Source organism: Dermacentor albipictus, chromosome 1, assembly GCF_038994185.2.
Source record: "Dermacentor albipictus isolate Rhodes 1998 colony chromosome 1, USDA_Dalb.pri_finalv2, whole genome shotgun sequence".
NCBI classification, from domain to species: Eukaryota; Metazoa; Arthropoda; class Arachnida; order Ixodida; family Ixodidae; genus Dermacentor; species Dermacentor albipictus.
In genome coordinates, this window is record NC_091821.1 from 110,267,021 (window position 1) to 110,284,189 (window position 17,169).

General features: G+C 43.7%; 1 protein-coding gene across 6 annotated transcripts in view; it reads right to left on the reverse strand.

Moving 5' to 3' along the window:
• The window catches only part of Herc4 (HECT and RLD domain containing E3 ubiquitin ligase 4), a 283,320-nt gene that overhangs the window by 133,559 nt on the left and 132,592 nt on the right, over positions 1-17,169 (reverse strand). For 4 of the 6 annotated variants that reach the window (XM_065439437.1, XM_065439435.1, XM_065439433.1 and 1 more), the window contains 4 exons: positions 9,816-9,865; positions 6,109-6,153; positions 268-318; positions 28-87 (listed from right to left, as the gene is read on the reverse strand). In XM_065439437.1, coding sequence (XP_065295509.1) covers positions 28-87; positions 268-318; positions 6,109-6,153; positions 9,816-9,865 — 206 coding nt within the window. The remainder of the gene's footprint in view (positions 1-27; positions 88-267; positions 319-6,108; positions 6,154-9,815; positions 9,866-17,169) is intronic. The other 2 variants (XM_065439436.1, XM_065439434.1) reach the window with 1 other exon arrangement.

The window sequence follows — 17,169 nt, forward strand, 5'->3', positions numbered from 1 at the left end:
GAAGAGAAAAAAAAAAGCACAACTTACTTTGTTGAGCTTGGCTAGGATATCCAGGGCCAGTTTGAGGTGTCCGTGGTTCTTCTTTGTCTGGAACAGGCATCATCACAGATATGTTCCCCCTGTATACACACACCACCTACCAAAGCCAGCCTTGGTCTCACTTAGGCTGATGCTAAACGTGATGGATCTATGAATTCCATCAAAGCAGCCTTCATCAATGTAAACCTACAGACAAACCAGAACTGCAGCTTTTGCCATCATCCTCACCTCTTGAGCAGTTAACCGCAAGTGAAGATACTGCAACCTAATTGGATTTATCTGTTAAAAAACAAATAAGGAAGGCATATTTAATCAGCTGCTATCATAGGAAACAAAAAGATCCTGTGGCTCCAACAGATCACCAAATAAATTTTTGTGACTACACTCGAACCTCATCATAACAATATGGGATAGAATGAACTAAATGCAATCCCCCTTGAAATTGCCATAGAGATCTACGTACGTACATAAAATCCCATTTTAACAAAGTAAAGCTGTTCTGCCAATCAATATAAAAAACTAGATTTGCCTCTCAAACCAAAAAGTGCGGGAAGTATATTTCTGCAGAGTTAAAAAAATTCACTCGGCAAGGCAGTTCAAAACTCGGAGAGTCCAGTACATCGTCGAGGTCTCTCCCACAGCCGCGCACAGCTGCATGCAAGCAGCAACACTTTGCCATAGCACATGTCTGTGCACAGCGCAGGTTGACATAGTTTGGCATAGATGGCCAGGCCAAACCAAACAGACACAGCAAGGTTCATTGGCTGCTGACTGTGTAGCCAACCTCTCACCTCACATAGTAGTAGTAGTAGTAGTAGTAGTAGTAGTAGTAGTAGTAGTAGTAGTAGTAGTAGCCGCTGTGTAGGTGGTGTACCATGTTATTTTGTGTGCCATATGCTGCTCAACCCTGATGAACTTTGTTAACGGTACAGTGTGCTGTCTGTTCGTAAATTCAACCATGTCGCCATTTTGTCAGTTTCACGAAAATCTGAACTGGCAAAGTGGAAAGCTGAAGTGAAACACCATCCCACTATAACAGAAGGCAGCAATCATACAGGCTGTCTGTCAAGTGTTAAGAAGTTGTGTGTTGCACATCGCAAATAGTTTTTGCTGCTGAGAATTTGTTGCCATTTTATTAAAATTTCAACGCATATGTGGCCACAGAGCAGTTTGGCTAGCCGCAAAGTTGTCCTTTCCTTTTTTTTTTTGCATTTTCAAAGTTGTGCACCTCACTGAGTATGTGTGCACGCATACCCTGTGGGGTGCACAACTTTGAAAAAGCAAAAAAAGACAACTTCAAAAGAAGACACACACACACGTGTGCATGTGTGTGTACATTCGTACATGCACGTGCATGCGTGCGTGTGTGTGTCTTCTTTCAAAGCTGTCTTCTTTTTTGCTTTTTCAAAGTTGTGCACCCCACTGGGTGCGCGAGTGCACGAACACACACACATATATGTGTGTGTTGGGGGGGGGGGGGAGGTCTTTTTTCTTTGCTGCACCAACTTTTTCAAGTTTACCTGAGGCAGTTGGCACAATTCTAGCCCTTGAATTAAATGACTCAATGAGGTGGACATTACTTCCACGAGCAATGAAATGTGTAACTGACTAATTAACTTACAGCACACACCACATTTTACAAATTGTAGCTAGTGAGTTTGCAAGGCATATCGACTTGGAACAAATTCTGAGGATGGCACTGGTTTTGAGATATGCGCTGTCGAATTTGCAGTAAAAATTGACTCTTGTTACAGTTATTTTTTAAAGAAAACGCTGTTTCATGCATTGAAGCACAAAAGTAACTGGAACGCGAGTGTAATTGTTCAGACATTTTGAAAGGATCTCGAAAACTGATGTCATCCCGAAAATTCGTTCCACATGGTGATTCGCCTTGCGAACTCACCAGCTACAATTGGTAGATAGCAATATGTGCCGTAAAGTAATTAATTGAAAAGGTTTTTTGTGCAGTTATGTTAATTATTCAATTAGGCATTCTGATTTCTCACAGAAGTAATGCCCACCTCATCGAGTAATTTAGTTCAAGGATTAGAACTGTACTATATACAAGACGAATTTTTTAAAATTTGCTGCAACTACAAAAATATACCTGGTATGGCAGTGAAGGGCAATAAGGAATATAACGAGTAGGTATAACAAAGTAATTTAGGCTCCCTTTCAACTTCCTTACGATGACGTATGAGTGTATATGCATAGTGATCGTTCTATTTATTACAAATTGACTATTTTTGTGAAATCTACTAATAATCACTCATTGCCACGACTCTTGCACAGCACCATCATTATTTTAATCACGGGCAGCAACTGATCAATGCTTGGCAATTACAGGCATGTATCTGTCGCATCTGTGTTGCAAGACCCTTGAACATATAGTAGGAAAACACATATGTTTTTTTAGAGGAAAAAGATTCACTATGTTTATGCTAGCATAAAAAATTCAATCCAGTTTTCTCGTGATATCCCAATTGGCACAAATGATCCACAGTACAGTTTTTGTATAACTTTGGCTGCAGAAGAGCAAGTTAATGTTAGATGCAAATATCTTGCAAAGGCACTCAAAAAAAGTTAGCACGACAAGCAACATTATAAAATGAGCTCAGCTAGATTATGTGAAATTTAAAAAATGTGCTCTTGGGACAAAGAAATGACAAAGAAGTAGTGCAAACAATCACAAGGGTGTTTACTGCACCTTTCATAGACCTTTCATATGTTGAATTAATACCAATAGAACATGCTGATGAGTGTTAACAAACCGATGAAACCCAACTCACCACGACAGGATATCAAGTGAATATGTTTGCCCTCATGCCGGACACCGTCCAATTGTTTGCATGTACAGTCAAGCGAACGGTGGCGCATTCAAACAATTGTGTTCCTCCATCTGGTGTCCTGCTCTGCAGACTTTCACAGGATAGTCCCGTGAAGCACGCCAACACGCGCATGAAAAATACATGCACACAGCCGACCCCAAGCCAAAGAGGAAAAGGCTACTCCCTTTAGCGCCTGAGTAACCCCAAGTAACTCGCGCCATCTCTCATACTATTCTGCACCTCCACCGACCGCTGGCGGTTCATAGCTATGCAGGGAAGCCATGTTACAGGAGATGCAAGAGCCATGCGAGAAAGACATCAGAGGACGCATGAAAGTCAAGGTTCCCAAAAATTAGTGTTTTTGACTATACAAACAGCCTGTCAGGCAGTTTGTTGGGTAAATAAGAAGGGTTATTCAGGTATACCAAGGTTCCGTATTAGGACTACTATTGCACCTATGATATATAAATGATATTTCTACAGCTGTTGAAGCTCCTGTGAAATAGAATTTTTTTGCAGATGATTGCCTAATTTATTACTGTGTACACTGCGAAGAAGATCGGATTAAAATAAGCCAAGACCTTCAAACGCTGAGCTCACGGTGTCATAAAAAGGGGACGAAAATAAACTATAAAAGATATAACTAAAAGTATAATTTATAGCATTGGACACAACTTTTTGGTAATGTACCTCGGTTCAAGTATTTACACATAACAATAATGAATAAATAAACTGGGCTGGTGACACCATGTAGAGAATGTGTGTCAGCCTGTCACATTTCTTTTTTACTATTATTATTTGTTCATTGCAGTGATGCAGTAAATTGTTTCAAGACTTCACTATATCCAACCTATCTTCAAATATGATAGTCATTTGGAGCCCCCATCAAGAGATCTTGAAGAAATTGGAATGTATTTAGCAAATTTTCGGACATTTTTTATATGCTCAAAAGATCAACAGACTGACACAGTGACAGAAATGTACTAGTGCAGTCGAACCCACTTATAACGATACTGGTTTTAACAATATATCAGTTATACCGAAGAGAAGCTGCTGCACCATCAACTTTTGTATGTTTTCCATGGTGAAATAACATGCTTACTACAATGCCCCGATGCCGCATTATCAGTTATCAAGATGAAGTCTGGCTGCAGGGTGTCTGAGCTGAAAGGCAGTGAAATGCGAAATCCTTGAAAAGAAAAAAAGAAAACGAGAAATTCGTGCGGCTGCATGATGGGCCGCTGCTCCAACAGCCACCGCACGCTCATTTTTCAGCCAGTCTGTCCGCACGCCTCTCTCAACATTGTCCTCACATGACAACGTTGAGGCAGGCTGCCCTCAGGCAGGCTGGTTGAGGCAGGTGTACTCAATGTTGTCCTCCGGGGCTTCATTTTCGCGAGGAACCTTCCGCTGCACTACGTGAAGCACCTGGATGCCTTGGAGAAGGATGTCGGCAAGCTTCACGTAAAGCATGCAAGACTGACAGACATAGGGTTTTCTCGTACAAGCCAGTGAGGAGTACATGGCGAGATGCTTGTGGCGACCTTGCCTCAGCCTTTCTTCTGGATTTCTCAAGCTGACAGGCTGCCGCGCTTCTAAAAGCCTGTCAGGAATTTTTAAAAAGCCCCTTTTGGTGCCACCAAAGCGATGCCTCGGCGGTGCTCGCATATCGCTTGCCACCTGTGACCCCTCTTTGCAGTTGTTATAGCAGTGCCATTCTTTAACACCGAGAGCCGCGGCTTGTTACACGCGATCGGAGTGCCTAGGAAGCAGTTAAACGAGTGAACACAATCAGCAGCCAGATGAAAGAAGGTGGTGGGGAGGGACATTAGCCTCCCCGCCATGATAGCTTTCTCACATTAGCTCTGCCATCCCCCTATTTTGATTTTTTTCATGCAACTCCATTATAACAATGGACTTTTCATGGCATTTGAATATTTTTATAAGTGGGTTCGACTGTAGTTCAAAAAGTAGTGCATTGTAGTGGTTGTGAAAGCATCAGTTAAAAAGACCGAAGCAGAGATTGATTTTCTAAGTAGGTATTACAAGGACAATAAAAAATAAAGTTGCAGATCTGAAACAGCTTCAGAAGTGGTGTCCTCAAGCAAAACAGGTAGTTTGGTTCCACAACTAATACTAGCTTGATCCTATTTGGTTCTTTTTTTGGTTTTTTTTTCTTTTCTGTAAATATTACCTTGGGGAATATATTATCAAATAATGTGGTGCGGAAGAATGATGCAAATGGATCTGAATTGTGCCTAGATGAGCTTTTCAATGATGTGCTTTCTCTTGTTAGCTGGGTATTTTTTTTTATATCTGTGTGCACGTATTCCTGCATTGTTCGTACCCTCCCTGTAATAGGCCTCAGTAGTGGGTTAACAGTGTACAATAAACTAAATAACTCTTTCATTAACGACTTCAGGGCACATGCCACAACCGTGGAATGAACCTGGCCACTGCTCAACACATCTACACACTCAGTAAAAAACCTGAAAGTAGCATCAGTTACGAGACATGCATTGATGTTTCTTTTACTATTTTCTTGAAAAACCTACCACATGGGACAAAGCTAGGTGGATTGCCAATATATTTTGTAAAAGAGTTTTAGCATAAATGCCCAGAAATTGGTGCAAGGTTGAACTGATTAACTATAACATTACCTAGAAAACATTAATTAGTTCATTATGAATATCGCAAATACTGGTATGCTACTGTTAGTAATGTATTAATGAGAAGAAAAAAATTGTCTACAGTGCACTGAATTTTAAACATTTTGGCTCTTCCTCTATTTGAAGCAGGTCATATGTCATGATCCAGAAAATTTCATGTTGATATTCTTTATGTTAATGCTCAACTGCAATTATTGCTTTTACTCTCTACACAACAACGTGACTAACATTCTGACGGAAAAAGACTAGGTACAGCAGTTCAGTAACTCTTCTTTGAAACACCAATCGACCTGCTTAGTTCTTACCCAGCATACCCAGTGTACTCAACAATGCAGATTACAACTTTGATTGCACTGTCTCATTTCCACCAAGCCATAATCCAATAAATATTACATTCCTAAATAGCCTCATTATCACAGTCTTCTTAGCAATGCAAAATACAGAAGATGCACATACAACGTAAGGGTGTATGTTATGGCTGCACGCTTTATTTACACTATCGCCTCAGAGTAACCTGAAACAATAACTACAAGTAATCAATGAATCTGAGCTTATTTGTTTAACAAACTCACCTGCATCTGATGGGCAAGAATATAAACAACACATTCCTTAAATATCTGAAAAGTAAAAGAAAAGACATTCAAACTTGCAGACCTGTTCTAGGGAATTCAAATTCATTTCCATTCCTTTCCTTAAGGATCCCTGAACCACTTTTTTATCAAAGTTGAGAAATGCATTTGAAGTTGAATGTGACTATTTCAGCAATACAATGCCGCAAAAAGTACTTCAATGCATACAGCAGAAGTGGAGTTATTGGCAATCGAACATCGCGTTAGCGGTGCTTTTGTTCCTTCTTCAATGACTTCCGCTGTGAAGGCTACGGTGCAGCAGGGTGTGCCCACAATGCCCCGCCTACTGAATGTGGCATGCAGTTCAAATTTGATTTTGCATTATTTCCTATTTTGGCATTTACAACGCGTCAAATGTGGTTGTCCTCAGCGAGCTACACTGTGCTCAATTGGTGGATGCATCACGGCACCCCGCGGCCACAGTATCTACGCTATGTAGCAGACCGCAGCTACATACAACTGCAGTGCGTATGAGCAGCATTTGCTTTGTGCACAACAAGGCTTAACGCTTGCACTTATATGCTCCAGTCTGGCCGTGCTACTTGGTGTAAACGGCTCTGTCGTACATCAGCTTGACTGACGGATAGTAGCCACATCAAACTTGTGCATTTTGAAGCGCTATCAATATGTGTATGCGACTAGAACACTCTCAGCCGCTTTTCTAAAGTAAAATTACAATAAGCAATCATTTTGTCCAATCCCGAAGAAAGTTTGCGAAAAAATAATGGGAGCCATGCAACTGCAGTGCCTGCTTGCATCACCACAGTGCTCTCAGTCATGCCATGCATGAATGAGCAGCTATCGCAAGCTAGTGCACTGTCGCCTAGGGAGTGACAAGGAAGCGATTATTCCAGGTTCTTTATTCTGTGTATTGCTATCAGAAACAGCTGCGTCTGTTGCTCTTGGCAGTGACATTGAGGCAAACCATTGCCATGAATTTCAAAGCTAATGCCTGCATTATTGCCCTTTCACTTTTTCATCTGCACAGCACAGTGGGTTTAAAACACTATTTATACATGTGTGTGCAGCGTAGCAGGCCAGAGCAAGCTAAAGCTTAGGCTGAGCCATCTGCTGTTTTGTAAGTAAATTCGTCTGTTTCTCTTGTTCATGCACGGTACATTTGAGAGCACTGCTATCCTGGTGCATAAATGCACCGTCACATGGTTTTTTTTTTCATACTTTACAAGCTTTCTTTATGATGCGGAAAAAATTCTTGTAGATTAGACAGAAAGCTAAACACTTCTGAACGTAATGTGTCCAGGAATACTCAAAAACTTCCTCCCTGGATGTTTTTCTTTAACTTTAATACGGGACATAATATAATCTTGACTAATTATGCAACTGAACAAAATGCAAAAAATGCTATGACATGCTCTGTAGAGTTGCAACCAACATGGTTTCACTCGAGTCCTCCTTCAGCAAACCTGAACATAGAATATGGAAAGGGCAGAAACTCAACTGAATGCTCCGAAAAAAGATCGCGGAGCTCAACAAAACTATAGATCCCTGCCAAACCCTGAGCAGACAACAGTGGGATGAGGTCTGCGATTCCGTAGATGGCCAGATGAGAGTTGGAGCTAAATAGAACCTACTCTAGCATCTGCTCAATGATGGCAATACCAAGTCAAACCAAAGACAAGTGATAGCGAAGGTTCTACACGAGGCATCACAATCACAGACAGTAAAGACCGTACTCGAAAGACTCGCTCGCAAGTATCTGACATTGGGCAACTCGAGTGGCAAAGACTATCTGCCCTACAAAGGCTCATCTTGGCCCAAGCTAGATAACCCCTTCAATTGATGCGAAGTAAGGGAAGCCCTCCAGAATCTAAATGGCAGGTCGGCCCCTGGTCCTGATGGCATCCCCAACTGGACCCTCAGAAACCTGGACGACGGCTCCATAGAATGATTGACAGAGGAGATCAATGGAATATGGTAACAAGGGGTTGCTCTGGAGTCTTGGAAAATGGCCTCGGTCATCCTCATTCCAAAGCCTCATTCCAAAGCCTCTGGCATCCACTTTACGCGTGCAGACTAGGTCCTATCCCAACCTGGCCCTTTTCCATATGATCACTCCAGAGGCTTTTAGGTCTACTTGCCTCGACTGTGGGGCTATTAGCAATCTCGAACATATGCTCTGGCAATGCCCCTCGTTACAGGGACCCAATCACATCACGAAAGAATAGAGCTCTGCCATCCAGAGCTCAGAACTTTCACGGCACACTTGGGCTGTCCAGAGAGCCATCGATGCGGCAGTTAGGCTCGGCCTACCAGTCCCCACATGGGAGCGGCCTGCAGCTCTGCCCTGGGGCAAAGCTCCTCAATGCAGTCAAAACAGATGCGCTATCAACATCAAATGAAAAGCGAACAGCGGTGTGCATAGTACAGTTTGCACTGTCTAACAGTCATCATTAGAGATAGCTTTGCTCACACAGTTAGCCAGTAGGCGTCAAGGATGCTCGTTCTACAGCGATATATTAAGATCCGTTTTCTTTGATTTTTCTTTCATGCTTTGAAATAGAAGAGAACCAGAACAGAAATTAAAATATTGCAGTATAGGGGGAGTGTCATCATGCAGTGTGGTCGAACCAGACGTGCGCGCCTGTCAATAGTGATGACTGGACAACGCATAATATACCTTCAGTTATGCTTCGACCATGCACTTCGCTGTTCACATTTCATCTGACACCAATAGAACACATTATTTTAAGAGAAAAAAAAAGAAATAAAACATCCTGGCCGTTTAAGCATTTGCATTTTTTCAAAAAGTGATGCAAGGCCCCAAGAATATCTTGGTGAGATTCCACAACAAAAACAAAGGAAAGAAGAAAAGTAACAAAATGGGCACAGTAAGTTAAAATGCCATACATTTGAACCAAGCACTCACAAGAAAAAAAATAACAAGCATAACAAGTAGAAGGGTGCAAGTACTGAATAGTATTTTTCAAATTATCAGGAAAAGAAAAATCAAAATCAAAAATCAGGAAAGGAAAAGCAGAATATGAAATTGAATTTCGAATATCGGAAAATTTTTTCGAAAATTTATAGGTTACAAATTTTTGGCAAGAAAATATTGTGCTGCACATGCTCGAGAGTCTCCCAGCATTGCATAACAAAAATGTAGCAAGCTATCAGTAACATAGTTACAGTATGATTATCAAGATATATAGAACAATCTGCTCTTATTATAGGGAACTCCAAATTAGCATGCCAGCACTGATTACAGCTGAGTTCTAGTATATGAAGGACTGGAAAATATATTTTTATCAATAGAAAGTCTGCTGAATAGAATCAAGTGTGTTTTTCCATTGGAAGCTATTGAAGTAGTGACATTATGTTATACTGAATACCAATGAGGTTTTCAGTTGAATAGTGGCACTGTGCTTTACAGCAATCTTTTATTGCATAGGAAGTTTTGCTTTCCAGTTTTCCTACAAAATACAGAAGGGCTATTCCAACTTTACGGCATGTAAGTTATCATTAGGCAAATCTGTGTGACAGACAAAGAAAGGCATGTCATGTGACTCAATCACTGCTCCTGGCGTAGCCAACGTTGGCACTGTGGGTCAACCGCAGTTGGCGCCGATGGTAAAGAGCAGGTAGCATCCATGCTGTTTTATTGTAAGGTTGAAAGTAAAATTGATCCTTACCGTCAGGAGGTCTTCAAACTGAGCTTCAGTCAAAAGGGACCACCATTTACCTGAAGAAAAAACATGTATAAGCCAAGTTTTAAGTGCAACCTTGACACTTAAACTCAGTCAAACTTCTTTTAGTTAACATTACATTGTCCTCATAGTTTTTCATGCTACCAAGTGCTATAAAAACTGGAGAATTCAAGGCACAAAGCTCTCCAAATTAAATGGCAATACCAAACATCAATACAACAAACAAGGCATTCTTTAGTGCATCCACAGAGAGCAATATGTAAGACAAAAAGGAAGAAATTATGTAAAGAACACTACATGAATCACTGTAGTGACACTCAATGCTACCAGCCTGCTAATTCTGGCATTTTACACCAGAAGCTAAGCATAACCTCAATTCCTGCCAAATGTAGCACAAGCAACAGAACTGCAGCCTATACATGGTGGTTGTAGTGACTGGTATACTTCTCCACAAGACACCGAATATTGGCCCGCAAAGCAGCAGCCAGACAGTCGCATCCGACAACCCGACGTAGTTTCAAAGACCGTCCCCTAACAGCCAAACTTCAAAACACAGACTAAAAGAAAGGAGCTTTGGCACAGGGCATCTGGAGGAAAAATAGGCGAAAGATGGAGTCATCGCATCCAGGCCAGGTGTCGGATGACCATGGGTCTGGGAACGGTAGTTGGAGGAGAGACACATTCAACTTCAGATCGAGTGGGTTTAATAAAAGTTTTGATTGTGTATTTGCATACGGCGTCTCGTGTCCATTCTCTTCGTGTAGCACACCTGCAATGACACTAAAGTCCCTCACAAAAACTGCTGTCTGTGACAGGACTTGCTTTTCTTAAGACCTAACAGGGGGGGGGGGATGTGGCTCTGAAAATCAATTTCCTTATTTCTTCATGGATTTGATGAAAATTGGCACAAACATTTAGAATGTCTCCCTGATGCTTCCATAAAAGTTTCATAGCGATATCTTGAGAACACTTTATTGAATTTTATTGAGCAGACCTTTTCCCTCTCGAACTTTCTGGGGAGCCTGGGGAACTTAACAAACATGATAGAAGGCTTGTTAAGTATTGACTGCATATCTAAATGCATGCTGAAGGTCATGACATTCTTGTTTTATTACTTTTGCAACACAAATTTTTGGAGTGCCATTTTTATGTCACCTTCGCGCCAAACACACTTTCGGAGTAGAATAGCCATATCGTAAACTTAGAAAGGGTCAAGATAAGAAAGCAAGAATGTCACGAACTGCACTTTAGTGCAAGGAACGTGACAAAAAAAAGAAAACAGAATCAATATATGTTAAACAGTAACAAAGAAATCAGCTCCAGAAACTGAGCAGAAAGGCAAAAAAAAAAAATCTGTTTTGAGAAAACGACCCTCAAAGTTTCACCTTCTTTTCAGTTCTCTAAAAGGCACCAAATTTGTGGTCTTTGGGGTGTTTTGTGATGTGGGGCTTCTGGTACATGTGGCCTCTGGTCTGGTATGCCTTCATCCATCCCTCTCCTTTTTTTTTTATGGCATTCTTTGCTGCTCTATAAAGAGCACGGTGCCTGGGTTTGAATGAATGAATGTGTGGTTTTTCTTGGCGCAAGGGCCAGGTATGGCCAAAGAGCGCCATGCAAGTGTTAATGATTTCGCAGTGGAGTGATGGGTTCTATGGAGTTGATATGACGTAGCTGTAAAGGGGCCTAAAATATAGTTGCTGTAAAGTGCGTAAAATGTATGTGTAATAAAATTATGGCGATGACAAATGACACATACTATGAGCATTGAGGTGCATTTCAAAATAATGATACAATATTAAAAATTGCATGAGTTTCTAAAATTAACTAGAGCACCATGGCCTCGTTAGAGCCCTTGCGACACAAGGGCCTGTGCCTGGGTTTCAAACCAAGCGAGGTGCAGAACTCTGTGTGGGCATGAATACAGTTCCAGTGCTGTACCTGCAGGCTGCCTGATTGATAGCAGTCAACAGTACAATCAGTGAGGCATTATATTTTTTTTTCTTTTGGTAGAATTGACCATGTTACTGAATGAAGGCTCTCAGTGCCAGCAGCCTTCCTAGTTATCTTCATCTGACAATGGCTGTGGAACTTAGGATTGAAGAGCCAGTGATAGATAAGCAGCTGCTAGGTGCTTTCCAGAATTGTACTTCTGTATGATGCCTCGATCACTTCTGCAGCCAGGTGTCTGTGCCAGCCCAAGGGGCCTAGTGAACAGAGCTCATGATGAGGTTCTCTTTATGAAGGGGTGGTATGATAGATATTGTTACGAGCTATCGTAACAATATGATAATAGAGTGAACGCGCGATATGCTGGGTTGCAGGTCTGAGGTGCCAACGCATGAAATGCCTAGCTGCAGATACAAGGAGTCGGCACTCGATGTGCTTAGTCACGCAGTTCGAGGTGCCGACGTGCAAAATACCTAGCCGCGCAGTCCGAGGTGCTGACGCGTGAAATGCCGTCTTGGGCTCGAGGAGTCGACACTTGATGTGCTTATTCGCGCAGTCCAAGGTGCCAGTGCACGAAATGCCTAGACACGGGCTCGAGGAGTCAACGCTCGATGTACTTAGTCATGCAGTCAGAGGCACCAGGTGCAGTCAGTCGTGCAGTCAGGTGCACAAAATGCTTAGGCGAGGGTCCGAGATGTTTGCGCGCGATGTGCTTAATCGCCGAGTCGGAGACTCCTGTGCGCGAAATGCTTAGCCACAGTACGAAGATTGTGTGCGCAATGTGCTTGGTCACGAATTCCGAAACACAGAGCGCTGAAAGGCCTAGCTGCATGTCCAAGGATTCCGCGCGCGAATGTCGGTCGCGAATCTTGGTCGTGACGTCCGTGTCGCCGATGCTCGGAATGCTTAGCTGCAGGTCTGAGACGTCCACAAACGTAGGGATCGGCGGTGCTACTGCGATGTCCGCATAGCACCCATAATGACACGTCAAGATTACGGTGAGTGGAGACTTCAGGCTCGCCAGGTGCAAAGAGCCAAGCAGACGACGCAAGCTCTGGACCAATGGCGAACCGCGCTGGAGTCCCATGGCGGGCACGGCCAATCGCAGACTCCGGCACGACCTTCAATCATTTGCTTTTTGTGTGCTTGTTTCTGTATGGAGGGGATAGCTGAAGCAGCAAATTTGAAGGCGGAGAAATGCGCTTTCCCACGAGACCAAGATGGCAGTGCACGGTTGTGCCATTTCCGAGATATTGTGGCTTGAAAAACGCTGTTCTTTCTTGATTTCCACGAAATTTTTCACCACCTTGGCTGATAAAACATTTTTTAGAGCACTTCTACATGGTTTATAGTGATGATATTCCAGAATCAGATAGAAAAAGAGTTATAGAAACTGAAAAGGTGATTTTCGAAAAACCGATTTTTTTTTGGCCATTTTTCACGATGCGAAAGCCGCATCCCCCCTCATTAAGTCTGGGCCTGTTATGCCCAATTCCTTGCCAAGTTGCAATAATTTCTCGAGATCCATTCTCAGCCCCCACACACCACCACGGTGATGCTCTATAAGGCCTCATTAAGGAGCTGGATAGATGAGCGTGTGAGAGAAAGAGACCAGCCTGCACACTAATCAAGCAGCAGCTAAGGAGGCAGAAGAGATAGCAAGAGCTCGCTTACAAGAAGAAAAATCAATTCTTGAACTTAAGCGGAAGTTACAACAGCACGCAAGGTTAGCTACCGTGGCTGGCAGCGATCCGTCAGCTACCACTGTTTCAAGTTCTAGTTCGGCACAGGGTTACCAAAGCCGGCACAAGCTCATTCCCTCATTCAATAAGTTGTATGCGTATATCCAATGGTTTGAAAGAGTGGCCAATAGTCAAGGGTGGCCAACTGATAGATGGGCATTGTCTCTCCGTTCGTGCTTAACCGGTGAAGCACTGAGTACTGTGGGTCGTATGGCGGCTGATGACATAGTGGACTATGCCAAGCTGAAGCAAACCCTTCTAGAACGTTTCCAATACACTGAGGAAGTGTACAGGGCGAAGTTCAGAAATGCCAGAGCTGAAAATTCCGAACAGGGAGACAGTTTGCTGGTCGTCTCGCCAGCTATTTCGACCAATGACAGCAAATGGCTAAGACGGAGCATACCTACAAGGACCTCTGAGACAACCATTTCTGAAAAGTTTCTTCGGCTATGTCATGAGAAGCTGGCTGTCTTTTTGAAAGAAAGGGGCTGCAGAGGCCTGGACAAGCTCACTGAGACTGCGGACCATTACCTCGAAGGCACAGGGCCTGATCAACCTTGGAAAAGAGAAAGAGCAAAAGAGAGAGAGAGAGAGAAAACATTTATTTGGACTATCGAGGTGGTTGCTCTTGAGGTCAAGTGGGTGGTGTCCTCATTCCAGGACTCCACTGGCCATGGCTGCTCGACGTACTTGCTGATGAGAGCTTCTCTTCAGGAAGGTTTGCAGCGCAAGCTAGGGTCCCAGATGGGCAAAATGTTAAGGAAAAAGTTTACTGTTTCCTTTGCAACAAGTTAGGGCATAGGAAGGCAGACTGTTCCATCAAAAACAAGACCGTCCAATCCAAAGGGGGCTCCCTGCCCGAAATATCGCAAGGGTGGCCACAAAGAGGAAGCCTGTCCGTATGATTTGGGCACAGATGGCCAAGCGCCGTGCACTATGGCCGCTGACAGCGGCGTAAGGGCTTTTGAGACAAAAGGCACCTTTACTAGTGGAACCCCAATTGAGATGCAAGATGCAAATAAAATAAAATCACAAGTGAACAGAATGCCAACAGCCAATGGCGTGCTGGAGGGATCTGTCATAATAGTATTACGGGAGAATGGATGCAATTCAGTGATAGTGAAGCACTCACTAGTGCCTGACGAGAAACTGACTGGAAAGAGTCATGTCATTACCTTGCTAGACCGGTCAGTCATGCACCTGCCTGAGGCTGAAGTTAACATCAGCTCTCCATTTCTCACCGGCGGAGTGACGGTGACACGCATGGAGAACCCACTTTATGATGCGGTCATGGGGAATGTCAAGGGTGTGCGAGACGCTTCTGCTCCTGACCCTTGCTGGAAGAGGCCATATGATTGTTTGGGGATAAAGAGCAGTCTCCAGCGGAACGAGGTGGCTGGGCCGTACAGTCAGCCGAACTTGACATCGGACGCTATCCTCAATGCTGCTGCCAAGCAAACCAGCAATGACGCAACGGTTGCCATCATCACAAGAACGGCTTCTCACACATCGAATCCGTTACCCGTGGCACCAAGCAATCACTTGCAACTAAATCCGTCCGATCTGATAGTGAAGCAGAGAGATGATCCCACACTACAGTGCTGCTTTGAAGCAGTCAGTAACAAGGCTACCATCAGATCGGTCGAGCATTCTGATGAAGGGTATTCTCTTCAGGAAATATAAGCTGCCATCAAAGAAAGAAATGGAACAGCTTGTTGTGCCAGCCGAACTTCGCGACTTTGTTTTGAAGATGGCTCATGAGGGAGTTCTGGCGAGTCATCGGGGAACCAGGAGGATAACAGATCAAGTGCTCGAGGAACTATTGGCTGGGTGTGCAATCCAAGATCACTTGTTTTGTAAGATCCTGTGACACCTGCCAGAGGACTGTCCCGAAACACTTGGTTGGTCGGGTGTTACTCGGAAGCATGCCGACAGTCAAGACTCCATTTCAACGAGTTGTCATAGACATTGTCGGCCCGTTGTCACCAACTTCCGAAAAAGGAAACCGATATGTCCTTACCATGGTTGATTGTGCGACCCGTTACCCGATGCCATTGCCTTGCCAAGCATCGAGACAGAGAAGGTCGCCGAGGCCCTTTTGGAGATGTTCTCTCACGTGGGGATTCCCCGAGAAATATTCAGTGACCAGGGAACATCATTCATGTTGAGGGTTATGAAGGAACTGAGCCGGTTGCTCTCATTCAAGCAACTCCCAACTACACCTTACCACCCCATGGCTAATGGACTTGTGGAGCAGTTGAACGGGACACTCAAGCAGATGATCCGCCGAATGTGCCAAGAGAGCCCAAAGACTTTGGACTGATATTTGGCCCCATTGCTGTTTTCATACCGTGAGGTACCTCAGAGCAGCTTGGGGTCTGCGCCATTTGACTTGCTCTATGGCCGATATGTCCGAGGACCAATGGCCCTTTTAATAGAACTGTGGACAGGTGATCATACGGACAGCGAAGCAATGACATCGTACGGATACGTGATGGAATTGCACCAGCGCCTGGAGGACACCTGCCGACCTGCTGAAGAACAGCTCAAGAAGGCAAAAATGGTACAGTAGGTCCACAAAATGGTCTCCTCCTACTGCCATAGGATGCTAATAAGCTGATATTGACGTGGAAGAGCCCATTCATGGTTCTCGAAAAAGTAACGAGGTGGATTACATCATTGATCTTGGAACCATATCATATGCTAAAGAAATACGAAGAGAGGTCAACAAGAGACACCGAATCTAATCAGGCTCCATTGGCACTCTAATGCAAACCTTGCGAAGAAGAGGATCTCTCTTTCTTGCAGCTTCAACAGCAAGAAACGTTTAGAGATGTCCAACTATCCGAGGAAATGACTGAGAAACAATATTCACAAGTCACAGACCCTTCTAGAAGCCTCCTAGAGTGTACTGACAGATGTCCCTGGAAAGACGAACCTCGTACAGTGCAAGCTCGAAGTTACGGCAGAGGCGTCCATTCAGTCCAAGCAATAACCGATACCATTTACTGTTCACAAAACTGCGCAAAAATAAGTGCAGCAGATGCTCCGGCAGGGAATAATTGAACACTCGGATTCCTCGTGCCAGTCGCCTGTGGTAGTTGTAGAGAAAAAGGTTGGGGCCATGCACCGTTGTATTGACTTCCGGCAATTGAACCAAGTCTTGGTTTCCGATGATGAGCCAATCCCCAGGGTGGACATGATGCTCGCAAAATTAGGAAACTGCCACTATTTTTCAAAATCTGATTTCTCTCAGGGGTACTGGTAGGTGCCAATGGACAAGGAGTCAAAACCAATGACAGCTTTTGCTTGTGCTTCCGGGCTTTACCAATTTCACTTTATGCCCTTCGGCATTAAGACAGCACCAGCTGTCTTCACAAGGCTAATGAGGAAGCTTGTGGAAGGCCTTCCAAACATCCACCACTATTTGGATGATGTGCTCATCACCACTGAAACTTGGAAGGAGCATGTGAATATACTTCAGTCTTTCCTTGAGCGCATGGAATGAGCCGGCCTGGTGGTGCGCCCAACAAAGAGCCAAGTTGGCTTCACTTCTACCAATTTTCTTGGACACATTGTTGGACATGGGTCTCCTACAACCGCAAGCTGAGACAGTGGAGAAGATTCAAGCTGCAAAGCTGCCTGAAACG